Genomic DNA, 19,809 nt, shown 5'->3' with positions numbered 1-19,809 from the left:
GACATTAAAGGCCTCCAAAAGAAATTTTTGTTTATTGCCACTGCACCAGTGACACAAGCTAAAATCAAATATCTCTGAATGATGTTGAATTGCAGTGAGTGCTATAACTCATAGATGAATCGTTCATGTTATAAGAATATATCTTGTGGTTATATAATATTTGGCATGGCAAAGCATATTGAAGAAATTCTAGCCTCTGTCCTACAGGTTGCAATCTAAGTAAAACAGGCAAGATTTACTGCAAATCAAAACCTCAGGAAAATCTAAATGAATCAGAATAAGAATGTTCTGGGAAGAACTGGAATCATTCAACTACTGGAATTAACTAAAAATAAGGCAACAGTACAGGGTTTTGAGACTGACTATCGGGTTAAAAGATTTTTTTAATTGAAATATAGTTAATTTAAAATGTTGTGTTAGTTTCAAGTGTACAGCGCAGTGCTATAGTCTTTTTCAGATTCTTTTCCATTATAGGTTATTACAAGCTATTGAGTATAGTTCCCTGTGCTATACAGTAGGTCCTTGTTGTTTACCTATTTTATGTATAGTAGTGTGTATATGTTAATCCCAAGCTCCTAATTTATCTCTGCCCCCCAAACGAAAGATTTTTTTAATCTAGTCATTAAGAGGAAAAAAGGCATCAAGACAAACAAATTGTGCTGAGGAGACTGGAGGACTGAAGATAATTCTGAAGAGACTGAGAAAATGGGGGGATCCTGGGCATAAGCACCATGGACAGTGAGTGGATGGGATCCCAGTGAAACTTACGCTCTACTTAACTTGTCTGAGTCAGGGATGCCGTTGAGAATCTTGTGAAAGCTATGGCTTTCTTCAAAGAAATGTGCACATGCACTAATATTTTGCATACGATTTCAAGAAGTTCAACGACCTCTAAATAAATCAAATTCAGGTAAGGGACTCCTAGCCTAGTGACCAGATTTGGCTAATATTAGACCCCAAAGCACACACTCCTAAAGATTTCTTTTGTTCAGACATGCTGTTACTGGCACAGCAGAGTTCTAGTCATCATACAAAACATGAACAGAACATGTTAAATGCAGAGTTCTACCACAGCAGGAAGAAAAGGTATTGATCCTAAAGGGGATGGTGGCTGGCTGTACAATTTTCTGAAGCCCCTCATTATGTGGAGCCCACCTGGCTTGATTCCGAGATACAACGGTGAACAGTACGGATTTGGTTCTGCTCCCTTTGAGTTGTCTTTGCTCTCAGGCTATAGGAGAAGGTTGACGTTTGTGACCGATTCAAAGAGTGAGCTCAATACGTATCTAGTGTGAGGGTGGGACAGAGGCAAGGAGAGAGAGAGAGGAAGAAGGAGAGAGAAAAGGGAGAGAGGAAGAGGCAGAGATGTCACAGTGCAAAGGAGAAGCAGCAGAAGAATTGAGTGGAAGACTGAAATTTTATCACTTTGCCCTACTTCTACTCTACTCTGATCAAGAATCTCACAATTGGGCTTCCCTGGTGGCGCAGTGGTTGAGAGTCCGCCTGCTGATGCAGGGGACAAGGGTTCGTGCCCTGGTCTGGGAAGATCCCACATGCCGCGGAGCGGCTGAGCCCGTGAGCCATGGCCGCTGAGCCTGCGCGTCCGGAGCCTGTGCTCCGCAACGGGAGAGGCCACAGCAGTGAGAGGCCCGCGTACAGCAAAGAAAAAAAAAAAAAGAAGAAGAATCTCACAATTGGAAGTCAACTCCATTTATACACATTATTTGGCAAGGTAAGAAAACTAATGTTAATTATAGGTAAGATTTTTGAGGTGTCTACCATGGGCCTTAGATAAAAAAAGAAAGGAAAGGAGACTATAAAAGGATGAATGCCAGAACACACTAAGCCTACATCCATGGGAAAGAGTGGGGTAGTATAGGCCCCCAAATAAGGTAATTGAGAGAAAATGCCTTAGGGTAGAAGTGAGAAAGTTCTATAAAGAAGGGTAAACTACACATAGGATGCACAGGAAGAGTATGATGCCTTGTATCAAGGGAGAGGTGAATTAAGATGGAGCTTCTAAAATTCAATGTGCATAAGAACCACGTAGGAAGCTTATCAAAATGCACATATCTGGACCATGTTCCCAAAGAGTCTGATTAGGTGATCTGGACTGGGCCTGGTAATCTGCATGCAGGTCGTCCATAGAACACACTTTGAGAAAGACAACCTCAAAATGAAAAATGAGGAAACTATCCATTTTTGGATCTTGATCTCCAGAGCTTAGAAATGGCTTTGCTCCATCACTTGGTGAATCAATTTGGGAGAAACCTTGAACTCTACCAACCTTGACTTCGAAATGACCCAGCTTATCAGGCAGGCTCTGTTATTGGTGGGAAATATCCACTCGAAGATTATTAGTACCAAAAAGAGCCAACCTCCTGAATCTCCCTCCTGCTGTGACCCACATAGGATAAGTTCTGGGGAGTACCTCCACCCCAAGCAACTGGTGGCAGATGGCAAACTGAGGAGGACTAAGGAAATACTTTAAAAGAGGGTTCCCACAGGAACAAAATCATAAACACGTATAAGTGCTGTAGAGCTGGAAGTGAATAGTTTACAGGTACAATGGGTCAAGTAAGCACTGTTTTCCTTTTCTTCATGTGTTCCATTTTAAAATTTTTTAGGAATTGCTTTTAAAATTTAATTTAATTTTATAATTATGTAAACTATTTACATGGCTTCAAATTCAAATCTAAAAAATAAGTGTATTTGAAGAAATTTAGTTTTTCCCATTCCCTATACTCTATTCCCTTCTTTCCTTTATAGATAACCTTAAAACATTTAAAATTGTTTATTCTTCTATTATCTTTAAACATAAGCAGATGCATACAAATATTACTCTTTTCTTAGATAAACATTTTACATAATTTTCTCTACCTTAAAGAAGCTTTCTTGATCTGGACACCTTATAACATCGTCTCTGTGGAAAAATGCATTCGAGTTTAGATTAACTGCCTCTTTATAAGTTAGCAGTCACATCAAGTTTTGTTCAATAATCCATTCATTCAAGAAACATTTACTAAATAACTATAACAGGCCTAGGGTTAGTTCCAGAACTTGTGGGATCTAAAGCTTCTCTAATATTAGGTCCTCTCTTTAAGAAAAAGACTATAAAATTTGTATTACAACTTGCAGCAGCTCTCAGCAATAATGGCAGGGTCCCATGCAAGATTCTCCAGCGTCATAGGAAATCAGCCCCTGCATGGGTTTGTGCTAGGGACTGTACTGGTGGTTCATATACACAGCAAACATGATCCCTTATTTTGTGGAGCTTGTACTGTGGTGCAGGAGGAAGGGATTAAACACATAAGCTCAAGACAAATATACAATTACAAATTATAATTAAATTCCTGTTATGCGCTGAATTGCATCCCCCCAAATTCATATGTCAAAGTCTTAACCCACAGTACTACCAAATGTGACTATTTGGAGTTAGGGTATTTAAAGAAGTAATTAAGTTAAAACGGAGTCATTAGGGTGGGCCTTAATGCAGTACAACTGTTGTCCTTATAAAAAGAGATTAGGACACATTTGTACAGAAGGAAGACCACGTGAGGACACAGGGAGAAGATGCCACCTGCAAGCCAAGGACGGAGGCCTCTGAAGAAATCAACCCTGCCGACACCTTGATCTCAGACTTGTAGGCTCTAATTTCTGTTATCTAAACCACCCAGTCTGGACTTCCCTGGTGGCACAGTGGTTAAGAATCTGCCTGCCAATACAGGGGACACGGGTTCAACCCCTTGTCTGGGAAGATCCTGCATGCCGCAGAGCAACTAAGCCTGCGAGCCACAACTACTGAGCCCATGAGCCACAACTACTGAAGCCTGTGTGCCTAGAGCCCGTGCTCCGCAACAAGAGAAGCCACCGCAATGAGAAGCCCGTGCACCGCAACGAAGAGTAGAACCCGCTCACCGCAACTAGAGAAAGCCTCCGTGCAGCAACGAAGACCCAACGCAGCCAAAAATAAATTAATTAATTAAAAACAAAAACAAAAACAAAACACCCAGTCTAGTACTGCATATATTAGTCCTGGCAGACTAATACAACCCCTAAAAGAAAAGAGTGTTGGAGAGAAAGCACTATTACAGGAATGGTGAGGAAGCTGATCAGAGAAGGCAACTCTGAGAAAGTTCATATAAGCTAAGATGTGAAAAGACGAAAAAAGATGAACTATGGGGAGGAAGCCAATTTTGCAGATCCTGTTAAAAGGCAAAAGAAATCAAGGTGCTTTTCTTTGGTTAATTATCCCACAGTCTACAGAACCAGATGGTCCTCAGGCGACAGTCTTTCTAAATTATCCACCTAAGATGAAACACTAATGTTCAGCCAACTTCCATACAGTCCACAGACTCTGAAGGACTGAACGAACAAGAAGTTGAATTTTTAATTATAAGACACAATGTATTGATATCATTCACACCTTGATTTAAGGATGTTTCTGAAGAAAATGCATATGATGAAATATGTAGCTCTTCTTAGAAAAAGAATAAAACAGTGTCCTTCCTTATGTTTCATTAAAGAGATTATGGAAATTATAGAACCTGTATATGCAAAAACAAAAAAGCCAGGAGCACAGACTCTGATTAGTCAAGGCTAATGCCTCACAGAGTAGTGATATACTTGAATAAATTGATTTGTCCTTGGCAAGCAAGTGTATGTCTTCATTTTAACTCAATGAATAATAAGAATTATAGAATCACAGGGTAGACATGGGAGTCCCTTATTTCTTGGTGGGATGCCACATAAACTACTTCTGACATAAGCTTATTCAATTTGTCTTGTGAAAGACTGAGTATACAAACGGACAATGGCTGGACCAAATATGACAACAGAACTTTGACCACAGCCTCTGAAGCAAAATGCCAAGAATGGTCAGGATTTGGTCAGTGACTGCTAGCTTCCCTATTTTTTGCCCCTGGCTTCAACTCAGGACCAATCAGAGAAAGCAAAATATGTTTCCCAAACCAATCACCTAAGATGCTCTGCTTCTTGTAAACTCCTCTCTAGCTTGCCCAAGCCAACAACCTCTTATCAGAACATACCTGAGGCCTTCCTTCTTTTCACTATAATGTGTTTCCACTCCTCTGCCCATTTTTGAGCTTGTGTCAGATGCATGAGATGGTGGCTGACTCTTGCTATAGTGAGCAGAATAGTAAATAACGTCTGTTTGCTCTCATTTGGGTGGCTTTAATTTATTTCTATACATGACGGTTCCCAGAGAAGAAAATGTGTGCTGGGTCCCAGGGCCATCAGTAGAGGATGGGAATCAGAGCCACCTTCAAGCTCTGAGGTGCCCATCTTCATGCCGCTTGATATTTCCTTCAGGGAAGATGTCAGTGACTGGGAAGGTAATAATATCCACTGAATCCCCACTGTGTCCCTGCTGTCAAATAATGGGATAAGCCAGCCAACAATTCCAAGTGGTGAATGTATCTGTGAAGTTCTTCTTAGTGATCAAGCAGCTGGCCAGGTGTGCTCCAGTGTCAACCAGTCATGATACAGGTAAACTGGAGTTCTGGGTGGTTGAAAGCATTTGAAACAAGATGGTTATAGCATCAGCTTTTACTCATTTTGCAGCTGTTTAAAAATCTCACCAATGTTGGCCTTGAGCAACCCAGCCAAGGCTTAGACTAAGAAGAAACATTGCTCTGGAAACAAAATTTCATCTCCAAACAGGGCTCCTGCACTAAAGAAATGACCTCGGGCAGGTTACTTGTTCATTTCCTCATCCCTAAAATGAGGATTACTAGACCTCTGTGAAGTTAAAATTGGATAGTAAGATGGAGTACTGGGCTTCCCTGGTGGCGCAGTGGTTGAGAGTCCGCCTGCCGATGCAGGGGCACACGGGTTTGTGCCCCGGTCCGGGAAGATCCCACATGCCGCGGAGCGGCTGCGCCCGTGAGCCACGGCCGCTGAGCCTGCGCATCCAGAGCCTGTGCTCCACAACGGAAGAGGCCACAACAGTGAGAGGCCCGCGTACCGGAAAAAAAAAAAAAAAAAAAAAAAGGTGGACTATTTTTAAAGGTAAATAATTGGTAGAACATAAATGCAAGACATTCTAAAGCACAACTGAGTTTTCAGCACAATTGATTTTATCCCATCGTTTACATCCTTCGGATTCAGATTAGCACACTACCGGCAGAAGGAGGGTGAGTGTCATTCATGGGCTGCCTGAGGGAAGAGCAAAATGTGGGGAGAGCCAGGGCTGGCTGACTACTTCCTGGTTCTCCTCCCACTGCAATAAGAATGATAAAGGAGACTGGTAAGGCTCTCACTGTGGACAGAGACTAATATTCATTTCCTGGAAGCCTTGTAAAGTCACTTTCTGAAAAATGACCTGGTGTCATTTGCCATCCCACTTAGTGACTATCAGACCCGAGTTCTCATCCACAGAAACCAGGCTGTATTTTAAGCTCCTTCCAGGTGAGCAGCCCAGGAAACTCAGTGAGCAAAGTTGCCATCACTACGTCCTGTTTTATGAGGAGTGCATTTCAACTGCCACCATTGCTTCACCTCTTCTGGAAATTAGGGGTTTTTTTGGTTTGTTTTTTTAAATTCTAGAGATAGATTCTCTGAAGTCTTGATAACAAGATAAATCACTTAGTGCAAAAATCGAATTTGTCAGGAAATCCAGCTACACCCAATAGCTGACATATTAAATGTCACTGAAGTTTCTTTCAGGTTGACTTTTGGCGTAGAGAGGGGCTTAAGACCAAAAGGAGAACAGGTTATATATGAATTGCTTTATCCCAGTGATTTTTTTTTTTTTTTTTTTTTTTTTTGGTGGTACGCAGGCCTCTCACTGTTGTGGCCTCTCCCGTTGCGGAGCACAGGCTCCGGACGCGCAGACTCAGCGGCCATGGCTCACGGGCGCAGCCGCTCCGCAGCATGTGGGATCTTCCCGGACCAGGGCACGAACCCATGTCCCTTGCATCGACAGGCGGACTCTCAACCACTGTGCCACCAAGGAAGCCCTGGAAAGTATTTTCTAAATGCCAATGCCTAGGTCCCATCACCAGAAATTTAATTTACCTGAGGTAGGACAAAGACGTGAGATGTTTGGAAGCACCCCAAATCGACCCCTTGATTAATGGCCAATCAAGACATTTCCTCTAGGAGAAGCCACAGAGCCTGGGGAGGTACCTGTAGACTGGATCCCCATAACAAGGTGCCGTTAAATGATGGGGCAGGGCTCCAAGAGAAGCTCAGAGTGATACTTAACAGCCTGTGAAGAAGATGCCTAAGTGGCTGGGAGTAGCAAAGACAACACTCTGAATGGTAAAATAAGTCAGGTTACCTACCTCCACCCTCCGCCACCTGGTGGGGCTTGATAGCTTTCACAGGCATCCTCGCAGACAAAACTTTGCTCTCTGCAATCCAGCATCTCATTTCTGACTTGGATTCATAGTTCCTTTTGAGCTGCCCTTCTGTTTATTCCCAATCTACATGTTTGTTTTCGTGCTTCCAATGTACTTGTACTGCACGCTCTGTTTTCAGCAAACCATTTTCCTGATTGGTCAAAAGCCCTTTGAAATCTGTCACGTGAGCAACTCTCCCATGCTCTCAATTGTATTCTCTAGTCAATAAAAATATGCCTCATTCCTAACGGTTCCACTACCCAGGAGATCTACTACCCAGTGATCTCCACCTCTGCTTTCTGGCTTCATGGTCAAAAAGCAACACATTTACTTCCAGATTTCATATATTCCATGTATTTCCTTCTCTGTTCCATATCCATCATATTATTCTCTTTGCTAAAGAAATCTCAAAATATTTTTTATTTAAAAGTCTGCAATCAGAAAACAATCTGTCATGTCATACAAATTCTTCATGCCCAGATATTTACTCATCCATTTTCCTGAAAGACCCAATAAAATAGTCAAAGAGCCACAGTCTATTTTAAATTAAAATGCATGTCTTTAAGGGCTATTTGACATGCAGTAATTATTTGCATAGTCTTCTAGCCAAGCATAGAATTGCTAATGTCTCTGCCCTTGAAGGAAATGAACTGTGCAAAAAATTTCAAGCAAACATGATCCAACTGTTCACACAAAAGAGAGATTGCATAAGAAATGCATTGTGTCTCTACCCAAATTTCTCCTCTACTTGTCACAGATCAGCATGTGCTTCACCTCTTTGGCACCAGTTAAAATTATAAGCAGATGAGCTTTTCAGTAGAGGAGGGCAGACATGCCCTCTCCACAGATGGTCAGTATCACATGTTGCAGTAATGGCTGGACACGCCATGAAGGTACCATATAAAAACGGTGGGACTCAGAGCACTTCGGCTCCACTTGCTCTATGTTTAGAATTGCCTCTCTTTCAAGATGGATTTCCTTCATAGGAACGGAGTGCTCATTATTCAGCATTTGCAGAAGGACTACCGAGCTTACTACAGTTTCCTAAATTTTATGTCCAGTGTTGGAGATCCCCGGAATATCTTTTCTATTTATTTTCCACTTTGGTTTCAACTTAATCAGGCAGTTGGAACCAAGATGATATGGGTAGCAGTCGTTGGGGATTGGTTCAATCTTATTTTTAAATGGTAAGCCTTCTGTTTTGTTTCATTTTTCCTAAAGCTTATTCTTAAATTTGTAGCTTGGTCTTAATGATCACATTTCAGATGTGTATAGTTTTACTTGGAAAATCTTTCAAACATACCAGTTAACTTGAAACACCTATTCCTAAATAGAACTTACATAAAGGCATAGAAATGTATGCTTTATCTGACTTAGAAGAAAATTCCAAAAGCCTGTTACATATATGATGTGATTAACCAAGAAGTGAGCTAAACGAGCAGCACCATAATGAACAGATTGATAATTCCAGGAACCACTTTGATATTTCCAGTCTAAGTATCCAAAGCACCCAAGGACATCCCCTGCAAGGAAAAAAGTCCCTGTTTTTATTGGAACCTAGGATGCCCAAACTCCAAATGACTGTCATCCTCTGTATTGAGACACAGGCCAGAAAGCAAGTTCTTTCAAAGTCTTTTAATCATGAGTTTTCCCCATCAATGTTCTGCTTCACTCATTTTTATAGGAGAGAATTGTTAGTCTCCAATTAAGTAATCGTTGTATATTTAAATATATATGCATATTTATATTTCTTTAAATACAGGATATTATTTGGTCATCGGCCTTACTGGTGGGTCCAAGAAACTCAGATTTACCCAAATCACTCAAGTCCATGCCTTGAACAGTTCCCCACTACGTGTGAAACAGGTCCAGGTAAGCAATTATAGCAGCCGCAGGTTAACTAAAGATATTCCAATAGAAAGCCATTGTGCATGATTATCAACTAATAACTGTACGATATCATAAAGCACACTAAAGAAAATGTCATGCATGAGGATGCTAAAAGTTCATAAACAAAAATTGCTAATGAAAAGGACAAAAGTTTTATCAGTAAGAAAATTTCATTTTTATATTTGTAAAAGGGTTAATTAAGAGAATATTCCCCCCAAATGATTTTTTTTTTTTTTTTTTTTTTTTGCCATACGCGGGCCTCTCACTGTTGTGGTCTCTCCCGTTGCGGAGCACAGGCTCCGGACCCTCAGGCTCAGCGGCCATGGCTCATGGGCCCAGCTGCTCCGTGGCATGTGAGATCTTCCCAGACCGGGGCATGAACCCGTGTCCCCTGCATCGGCAGGCGGACTCCCAACCACTGTGCCACCAGGGATGCCCCAAATGATTTTATAGTTGGCGTTTTTTAGAAAAATGTCATGGTTTGATACTGAAACAAACAAAAAACAATTAGCTAGAACACATTCCCCCAAACCTATATTAAAATCCTAGAAATGTTGCTTTATCTGCTGCCGTGCAATTTTCAAAGTGATTATAGATCTTCTGAGAATCACATGAATGAGGAGACAATAGACACAGTTGCCGTAAGAAAGATAAGGACTTCCTGGTATTACTATTGCCTATAGAAATTCTCTCTAAGCTTATAATTATTTCTTTCAAATTTCTTTCTTCTCTTGTGTATACAGTATATAAGTAGACTTCTTGATCCATTTTCTTTTTTATTATAAGTAAGATTTTATATGAGTGTAAAATCTTTACTATGGGAGTTGAGTTTAAGATTTTAAAAAAGGTTTTAAAAATATATATATATAAAGGTAAACTACACGTTGTTTTAATTTCTAAGACTGTGTTATATTGTACCTCACCACAATTTGTTACATAGCCTAAAATTCTTGGCATTTGACATCCTGAGACTAACCCTGAATACAGTCAATGTGTAAGTTCCTAACAAGTTTTCTGAATATCTTTATTTTTTGCTGTCATAAGAGTAGACATCCATCTGTTATAGTACTTATCAAACTATGTTATAGTTAATTCTTTAATATCTGTCTCCTCCAATAGACTGTGCATTCCATCATGTCAGGGATGGTGTGTATTTTATCTTTGTGAAAGCAGTGTTGGATGGATGGATGAATGGATGGATGGATGGATGGATGGATGGATAGATAGCCTTTCAGACAATTGAAATGCTACTTTGGTTTACCCCAGAAATTCCCAGCATGTGTTCTGTCTTATGAGACATTTTCTGGAAAAAAAAAAGAAAAGAAAAGAAAAGAAATATTACATTTTACATTCACTCCTTGAAGATTTACAAGTCATGAAGCATATAAAAGGCTCTGAAAATTCCTGTTTAAGGAATAGACTTGAAAGAAACAGATCTATAAGAAATAGATTAGTCTTTATTTAACGTAGTTTTTTTCAAAAAGAGACTGGTGTTTAACCTGAATGAATCTCCCCTTGGTAAAAACTCAGGGAGGACATCAAAGTAAAGTGATTTTTTAAAAAAGATCAAGCAACATGGGAAAGACATTCTGGGAATAGAAAGGCTACCTGTCTGCTGATTTCTTCTGCCAGGATTAATACCCCTTTATAGCTTCCCTCATCCTTTTAATGACAAAGACTCCTGCAGCGGCCAGCCACAAGATAGGCATGGGAGTAGCTGTTGGTTCCCAGCAGTCAGTTGGTAAATCAGACATAGCAATGATAGCCTTTAGATGTTTGACTTTTTAACCCAAGGAAAATAAGCTGATTCAAGATCCAATCCAAGTACTTCAATTTTCTCATCAGTTAAAAACAATTAGGCTTCCCTGGTGGCACAGTGATTGAGAGTCCGCCTGCCGATGCAGGGAACAGGGGTTCGTGCCCCGGTTTGGGAAGATCCCACATGCCGCGGAGCGGCTATGCCTGTGACCCATGCTCGCTGAGCCTGCACATCCGGAGCCTGTGCTCCGCAACGGGAGAGGCCACAACAGTGAGAGGCCCGCGTACCGCAAAAAAAAAAAAAAAACAATTAGATACGAAGAATGACTAAGGATGTGGCAGATTTTCTGATGCAACAGCCTGAGTTCTTACTTACCCTTGAATATTTTGATTTCTGGACTTTGATGAACTTGAATAACCTGGGGAAAAATTTTGAAATAGTATTTTGAGGCTCAATTTGACTCAGTTTTCTTTATTTCTACCTATTTCTAAACATTACATAGAGCCTGTGCCCTGTGGCTTTTTTTTCTGAGTTATTTGTAATATTCATGGCTAGTGTGCTATTCTACTGTCCATTTCTGATAGTAATACTCTATTAACCACCTTTCAAATGGATTGCCACTTTCTTGTTGCAGGAAGTCCATCTGGCCATGCAATGGGCTCATCATGTGTCTGGTATGTCATGGTGACAGCTGCCCTGGGCCATACCACCAGTTGGATGGATAAGTCATTCACCACTCTGCACAGGTCAGCTTTGCTCCAGTCCCTGTAGCCCTGAAACATGACAATTTCAAACACAGAATGTCTTTTGAAAAATTCAGTTTAGTGTATTTTTAGTTATTGAAATGTGCTTATTCAATTCTATCATATCCAAAATAGCAAGATGAATAGAAAATTAATATTCTGCTTTAATATAATACCTTAATTAGTTCACAGCAATTACATTATAGGGTTGGATATGTTTAATTGATTAATGACTTTCTAAATGTGCCTTTCGGTTTCCATAATACAATAATCACTTTGGTAGCTCACAAATAGGTCATCTAAAATTATATAATGATGTATTTTTGCATGCACATTCCCTTGCTTTAAGATTAACTAGACATTTTGAGAAGCATCATTCCCCTTGAATGTATCCGTTACTTTCGTATAATTATGCTTTCTTCTTTGAACAGCCAATGATTTTGACATCAATAGAATATATTCTAGCTTTAAAGACTATGCAACCTTTTTAATTAAAAACATTCTAGAGACAAACTTAAATTTGAATGTTAGTAGATTTAATGTTAGTACATTCATAACATTTCGAAAGGCCTAGACCTTTAAGATTATTCAAAATTTTTGTAGAAATTAGACTTTTTCCTTCTTTTCTTTCCTGATATACTCTATCATTAAAACAATTCTGAGCACCACTTTAATCATAAATTATTAGGCTACCTGAGATAAGATTTGTCAGTTAATTGCATAAAAAATACTGAAACGTACACAATTATATAAGTTCTTTATAATAAAAGATTTCCAAGATCCATCTCATATTCTACTTTTTAGAGTAATATTGGGTAATATACAAAACAAGTAACCAAAGGAATTTGGGTATCTTTAAAGTTTATCCTAATGAGACTGTGACCTGTATGCCTTAAGGTATTCATTATCCCAAACAACAACAATAGAAAGTTGTAATTTAAAGAAATTAGCATTTTCTATCCATAGACAGTTTTTCAAAGTAGGAATCTAGCTAAGCCTCACCTCTTCTCTGTAGTTCATTTTCTCCTCCAGTTCCCAAACCTGGAAAATCATTTGTTTCTTCTAAAAAGAAATTCTCTTGACTCCTCTTTGATTCTTACAACTGCAACATTTCCTTCATCCATCAAAATGTACTGAGTGCCTACACCTTACCTAAGCATTAGCACACCCTTATTGATTCTTCTTCCATATGGATAACTCCTGCTTACTTTCTCTTTGAAAGTCTTGTTTCTCTCTATTCCTTAATTTTTCAGTAATCAAAGTTTGGTCCAATTATCAGGAACAAATCATTCAGAACACTCAAGGATTCCTAGAACTCATTATTGCTAATTCTTTTTTTATTAAAATGATGAGCATTGCTTGGATTTAAATATTTTTCTAAGTTTTCTGCACACTGCTGCTTCTAATCCAAGACATATAACCCATAGGTCACTTTTCTGTTCCTTATTTTCTACGTGTCAAAAAACAAGGAGCCAGGACTCTTGAGAGTCTGTGAAATTAAACCCAGTGAAAACTTGCCCTTGATGGAATGCTCATGTGTTTTCATAAGCGTGGCAGCTGCCTCTCCTGTGAGTTTTCTTCAAGCAAAGAGAGGCTGAGAAAGGAAAGAGGAAGCACATATGACAAGGAGTAAAAAATATATATATTTCATTCTTGATCGTTGTGAACATTAATAATTCCCCCAAACTTGAATTTCCCCTACTTCATTAAAATAATTATCAGGATGCCAAGTTGGCTTCCTTTTATAGCATTTATTAAAATCTCAGGATATAGCACTGGTTAAGTTAATGCATTGATGAATGTAGAAACATCTGTTAAAGCTTTTCAAATCCTATGGAGTACATAGAAAAAATTTTTGGAAGAAAAAACTCTAGAATCATGATATTATATCACAGCTAGAAGATTCCTCTGAGAAAGATCATCTGGTGTCACCTCCCCCCACCCCCCACCCGCATTTTTATGAATGATACAATTTCTTTGCCTTTTATGCTTGTATCTATTCTTCCATCGTAGACTGACCTGGTCATTTCTTTGGAGTCTTTTTTGGTTGATTCAAATCAGTGTCTGCATCTCCAGAGTATTCATAGCAACACATTTTCCTCATCAAGTTATTCTTGGAGTAATTGGTGGTAAATATGATCACTTACCTTTAGCTGTGTCATTGAACGCTTTAGTGTCATTTGTTTTATGTTGACTCGCTCTGCTAATGTTCCCCAATCTCAGGTAATCCTATCAAGCCACTGATACTTAATGCTACCCTGGGAGCTTAAGTGGTTCCACACACCTCTCAAATTCTCCATGGACACAATGGTACATTCTCACTCAGTAGGATAAACCCATTACCTCTTCGTGAGATGGGCTTCTCTGAAGTGTGGCTAGAGCTGAGTCCAAGTCCCAAACCACCACTTAGGACAGCGTGCTTGTGTCTCAGTTTGGGGGACTTAATAAGGCCTTCCAACCTGCACACCATGCCATTCTCTCTGAAACACCTGCAGTGATTATTACCTGACTGTGGACTTCATTCAGCAGCTGCTTTGTATTTCCAAGGCAGCATTCACCATGACTGAGTTTACACTGTTCAGCCCCATGTACCTTTTGAAGGCTCTCTATGTTAATTGGCTGTGGCAATTGAAAAATTAATTGCAAGCACCTAGATCAGTGCTCTGCCTATGAAGTGGTTGTCACTCAGTGCCCTGGACTCCTGACCCATCCCCCTGCACTAATGTGGATGGTGAAAAGACCATGGGGCAAGTGTGGTTTTAGTTATTGCCTTAAAAAAAGGCTTTGGAAAATGAATAGAACCTAGGTTTCTACAGCCCTTTATCATTGAAAACTATGGCTAAATTCTTTAATGCAGAGAGGAATAATTCCTGAGAGGCTCAAAGGCAGACAGTTATCTTCAGTGTCTCTTTCCAATCCCCAGGTATGCTTGTGGCAGAGGCCTTTGAACACACTCCAAGGATCCAAACGGCCAGCCTGAGCACATACTTGAAGACCAACCTCTTCCTCTTCCTGTTTGCACTTGGCTTTTACCTGCTTCTCAGACTGCTTGACATTGACCTGCTGTGGTCTGTGACCATAGCCAAGAAGTGGTGTGCCAACCCTGACTGGATCCACATTGACACCACGCCTTTTGCTGGACTCGTGAGAAACCTTGGGGTCCTCTTTGGCTTGGGCTTTGCAATCAACTCGGAGATGTTCCTTAGGAGCTGCCGAGGGGAAAACGGCTATAGGCTGAGCTTCCGGCTGCTCTGCACCCTGGCCTCATTGACCACACTGCAGCTCTACCATTTCATCAAGATCCCGACTCACACGGAGTATTTATTTTACGTGCTGTCTTTCTGTAAAAGTGCGTCCATCCCACTGACTGTGGTTGCTCTGATTCCCTACTGTATTCATATGTTAATGAAACCAAGTGAAAGAAAGATTAATTAGAGTTGTGCGGAGGGTTAGTGCCGTGTGGCCTCAGGATGACCCTCCTCCTCCATCCTCCAGTAGGACCACAGGGCAGGCAGAGACTGGAAGCTTCCATTTGGAGGTCACAAAATGGCGGCCATAGGACCCAATCCATTCACATGTATGATTAGTTTGGCCTTCGGGGTGGTCTTTTTTTTTTTTTTTTTTCCTATTTTAGATTAGTTGCCAACATTTAAAACAAGGATATTTGACACAAAAACCTGAATTTCTGTATTTTCCCGAAAAATCTGACAATATGGTAACACAGGGCCTGCATTCCCACCTGGAGACAATCCACTGTTGCTGATTGTCCCCAGTAGGAGACATGCTCTTCGCAGGCTATCACAGTTTTCAGTACCCTACAGGACCCCGAGTATCAGATAACTTTATCTTCTTAAAGTCAGGCTGCTTCTGGCTCCTGTGGGCATTTTAACGGCAATCAGACCTGATACCCTCAGTGTTCAGATAAGGAAATGGAGGTTTATTCAGGTGAAAGAACTCACCGTTATCACACCACCATCAGAATAGGAATTAGAACCCAATCTTCTGACATGTATTTCCATGACACTATGTTTTGTTTCTTCAAGAGGTAAAAATCTGTAAGAATGAATGCTTTTACACAAGTTCTATGATGTTTGCCATGTAAAATCAGCTATTTTTTCAGAAATGACATTAAAATACCATATGCTGTTTGACTTAGACCATGCAAGTAGGGTCTTGATGGGGCCAGCAGTAGCTCTAGTTATGGTTACATATCCACAGGGAAGGAAACAGGCCAGGTTACTGTCTGGACTTGAATCTCTGCTTAACTCCTGGTCTCTGTTTTATGGTAGTGCTTTCCAATATTTTAATAAATTCTGCTGAAGATGTTCGGCTTAGAACATTATTTACCCCCCAAAGGTTTATCTCTTCACTATGACATCTTTATACTTTATTTTTAGGAGCTAATCTTTCAAAACCAGGGAAATCAAGTGCCTTTCTCAAGGTCATGCTCTAACCCAGGAAAACTATGAAATGCTTATATCTATTAGCTGGGTTCTGTGTGTACTGAACTGTGATGAAAAGCCACAGCTTTATTTCAGAAAATTATTATTGATGGAATATTAATATACTAAAAATTTTTCAGTAAAGTTTTTTTCCCCTCATTGGACCTAGTAATTCTGGACTTTAAGTTGATAACTAGGGAATTCCCTGGCAGCGCACTGGTTAAGAATCCGCCTGCCAATGCAGGGGTCACGGGTTCAATCCCTGGTCCGGGAAGATCCCATATGCCGCGGAGCAACAAAGCCCGTGCATCACAACTACTGAGCCTGCGCTCTAGAACCCGCGAGCCACAACAACTGAACCCCTGTGCCACAACTACTGAAGCCCACGTACCTAGAGCCTGTGCTGAGCGACAAGAGAAGCCACTGCAACAAGAAGCATGCGCACCGCAGTGAAGAGCAGCCCCCGCTCGCCGCGACTAGAGAAAGTCCACACGCAGCAACGAAGACCCAATGCAGCCAAAAATAAATAAATAAATAAATAATAAAATAAATTTAAAAAAAGAAAGAAAGAAACCGCTTAGGCAGCAAGAAGAAGAGCTTCTCACAGTCTTGGAGAAAATGCCTGCCTTTAATAATGATGGAAAAGACCCTTCTGCTTCCAATTTATTTGCCAAAAGTAAGTGGAATTGAGCTTATTTGACTTAACTGTAACTATAACCATATTTTCATAATGTCCACATATCTACATATTCAGAAGAAAAATGTCAATATCATGAGCTTTCAAGACGAGAAAATCTAGACAAGTGACTTGAGAAATGTACATTTGAAAAGATAGGCAAATTAACAAGAAGAGTGTGGAATCCCTTCCCTTTGACAACATTTTGAATGGATATCTGCCTTAGCGGGTTAAGTTGGTGCCTTGTCTATGCCTATTTCAGTACAACAGAAGGGTGATTTAAAAAATTATTATAAGGTGCCCTTTAAACTCAAGGTTATATCTCTAAATGCTTTATATTTATTCACACCCTGTAAATAAATTCAAGATCAAACTGGTACATATACATACAAAAAAAACTTAGTATAAGAGAAAGTCAAAAGACTTGGTATTTAAAATGTGAGTCATTTCTTAAGGATATGAAGACTGTATATTCCAGCACTTCAATGGAACTTTCTGCAATGATGGAAATGTTCTGTATCTGTATGGTAGCCACAGCTACATATGGCTATTAAACTCCTGAAACACAGCTGACGCAACTGAGGAATTGCATTTAAAAATTTTATTTACTTTTAATTAATTTAAAGTTAAATCTTCATATGTGTCTGTGGCTACTGAATTTGATAACACAGATCAGGTCCCAAAGTGCTTTCCCTGAAAAAAAATTTTTTTTTATGTTGTCACCTGTACCACATTCCTGTGAGACAGCATGAATCGATATTAACTGCTTTATTCTATATGGAGAAACTGAGGTATCAGCGGTTTGTTGGTGGAACATGAACAAGGTATGTTTATTCCAACCAGGAGATCTTTTGATTAGCCCATGGATGTTACTTTCCAGATGAAAAAAATAATAGTTACTGTCAACAGGTTCAAAACATGCATGGTCATAAGTAAATCCCATTGTGATCTTCACACATTTAAAAAGAAATTTTAACATGTGTGGTAACTGATACGAAACATTTCTGGGGCTCAAAGGATTAAAGTGACCATAAAAAGTTAATAGTAAACTCTGCTAGGTTTTGGAGAGGAATCCTCTGCAGATCTGGGAGTCTCTCTCTGTGCAGCCCTCTTGTCTTATTCTGTCCTGTGAGCTCTAACTGCCTTGGTGTCCCAGGACTCTTAGCTCTGTCACCTCAACTCAGGGAGTCTGAGTTTCCCCTCCCCGCACTGTGCCCCAGAAACCCTTGAAGGGTCACAAAACTGAGTGGGGCTTTATCCAGTATTCACATGGCTGGATGACTTTCTGACCAAGTTTTCCTGCTTGTCCGGGTCTCTCATACCCATATGCTGGATATCAGTACTTTCTGAAGATATTCAAAATCTATTCAAAAAGGATCGCTGGTATCTAGTTGCACCCGAGGATTTGGCCCTTGTTGACTGACTGTCCTAGCCTCTCTGGAAATTGCAAACAGCCTTCTGGAAGAATGGACCTCAACGCTGCCAAGAAACTAAGGTGGTGTTCCTAATTTTTCCTTCCCCTTAGCTTGAAGGCTTTCTGATGGTGATTCCACACTGAAGGTAAAGTGGTGCTACTTGTTTATTTTTTTGTCTTCATTTTGTTCTTCTTAAAAAAAAAAAAAAAAAACAGTTAACAGCAAGAAAGGTCTGTAAGAAGCATTACTCCAGAAACTTCTGCCCAATGACAGCAACTCATGAAAAACTTCTAAGCATTAGAAACACTTCCTTTTAGCTCTGCAGAGGACAAATGCAATTTATGTCAACTGTGAGGCTGACTTGGTGTGGAGTACTAACTACTGTCTTTGCTGTTCTTTGATGGAGATCACAGTAATGACTTGGAAGAAATCACACCTCGTTTCTTTTCTTCTCGTTTCTTTGGGTAGCACAGATGTGATTGCACTCAAGGAGGGAAGAAATTCAAAGGTTGAGGTTATAAAGGTCGACACGAAGCTGATCAATTATTTGGTTTTTAATTTCTTAGAAGCTTTTCTTCGAACATTTTGCCAGGTGATTTCTGAATCTATCTTCTGCTCAAAAACTGTGATATTTCCCCCCAGAACACTATGTTCTGAAGAAGCTGCTGGGACCCAGGGAAGATAATGAGAAGAGTGGCAGCTGTGGTCCTGCCGAGCGGGATTTGTGGCACAGACCAGGGGCTGCCAACAGGAGCGATCGCTCTCACCCACCTTGGCCCATTTCCAGTGCTGGCCCAAGCGAGAGCAGAAACCGCTGCCCTGGGACAATCTGGGCACTCTGCAGAAGGAGCAGGCCACATATGTGCCTGGGAAAGTAACCCAGAGCTGATTAAGATGAAGCGCCTCCTCCTCCTCTAGCTCCCCGCTGCCTTCCATATCAGTTGGGTCAATCACGCCCCAACTTCTGTTCAAAGACTTGACTTCTTCTTGAATTCAGTCTTGGGAACAGTACTGGCCAGACTGTCATCCCTGCTCACGTGCACTGCCATTAATGGAAGGGGTTTTCTAAAGGTGGGGGTTGAGTTCACCCATCACTGCCTTTCTTAGATGCCACCCTTGCCCTCAAACTCAGTAATTCTTCATTGAAAGCATCTGATCCTCGAGATCTCTTTCTCTACAGAATCATTCCAAACTCCGCCTTTTTATAATTTTTTTGAGTGAAAGAAATTGTAGAGACCCTGCTGTCTTTCTATTTGAAGACTGCATTGACTTAACAAGGGGGAAGTAAATGTTCCTGTCCGAGTTCGTGAGATTTTTGTGTGTATCTTATCCTTTTAGCATTGGAGTATTGGTGCCCTGCTCATGCTGGCCAATCAAGAGACGGTGCCGCACATCCCTATATGGATCCCAAAAGGTGTCAGAACTCAAGGGGGCAGGTGCTAGAGAATTCACAGACAGATAGATGTACAAAAGACTTCTTGGAGTTTGGTAGCAAGCACCCGTGATGGAGTCCTTAGACT

General features: G+C 40.4%; 1 protein-coding gene across 1 annotated transcript; it reads left to right on the top strand.

Moving 5' to 3' along the window:
- Positions 1–8,318: 8,318 nt before the first annotated feature.
- G6PC2 (glucose-6-phosphatase catalytic subunit 2) lies at positions 8,319–15,191 on the top strand (the record flags this gene model as incomplete). Its single annotated transcript, XM_081242171.1, has 5 exons — positions 8,319–8,551; positions 9,127–9,236; positions 11,648–11,759; positions 13,770–13,885; positions 14,680–15,191. The coding sequence occupies exons 1-5, from the start codon at positions 8,334–8,336 to the stop codon at positions 15,189–15,191; spliced, it is 1,068 nt and encodes a 355-aa protein (XP_081098297.1). The 5' UTR covers positions 8,319–8,333.
- Between the last annotated feature and the right edge of the window lie 4,618 nt (positions 15,192–19,809).

This window comes from Mesoplodon bidens (assembly GCF_964165515.1).
Source record: "Mesoplodon bidens genome assembly, chromosome: 8".
NCBI lineage: Eukaryota > Metazoa > Chordata > Mammalia > Artiodactyla > Ziphiidae > Mesoplodon > Mesoplodon bidens.
The sequence above is the reverse complement of the archived record's forward strand: the minus strand, read 5'-3'. Positions and strand labels throughout refer to the sequence as shown.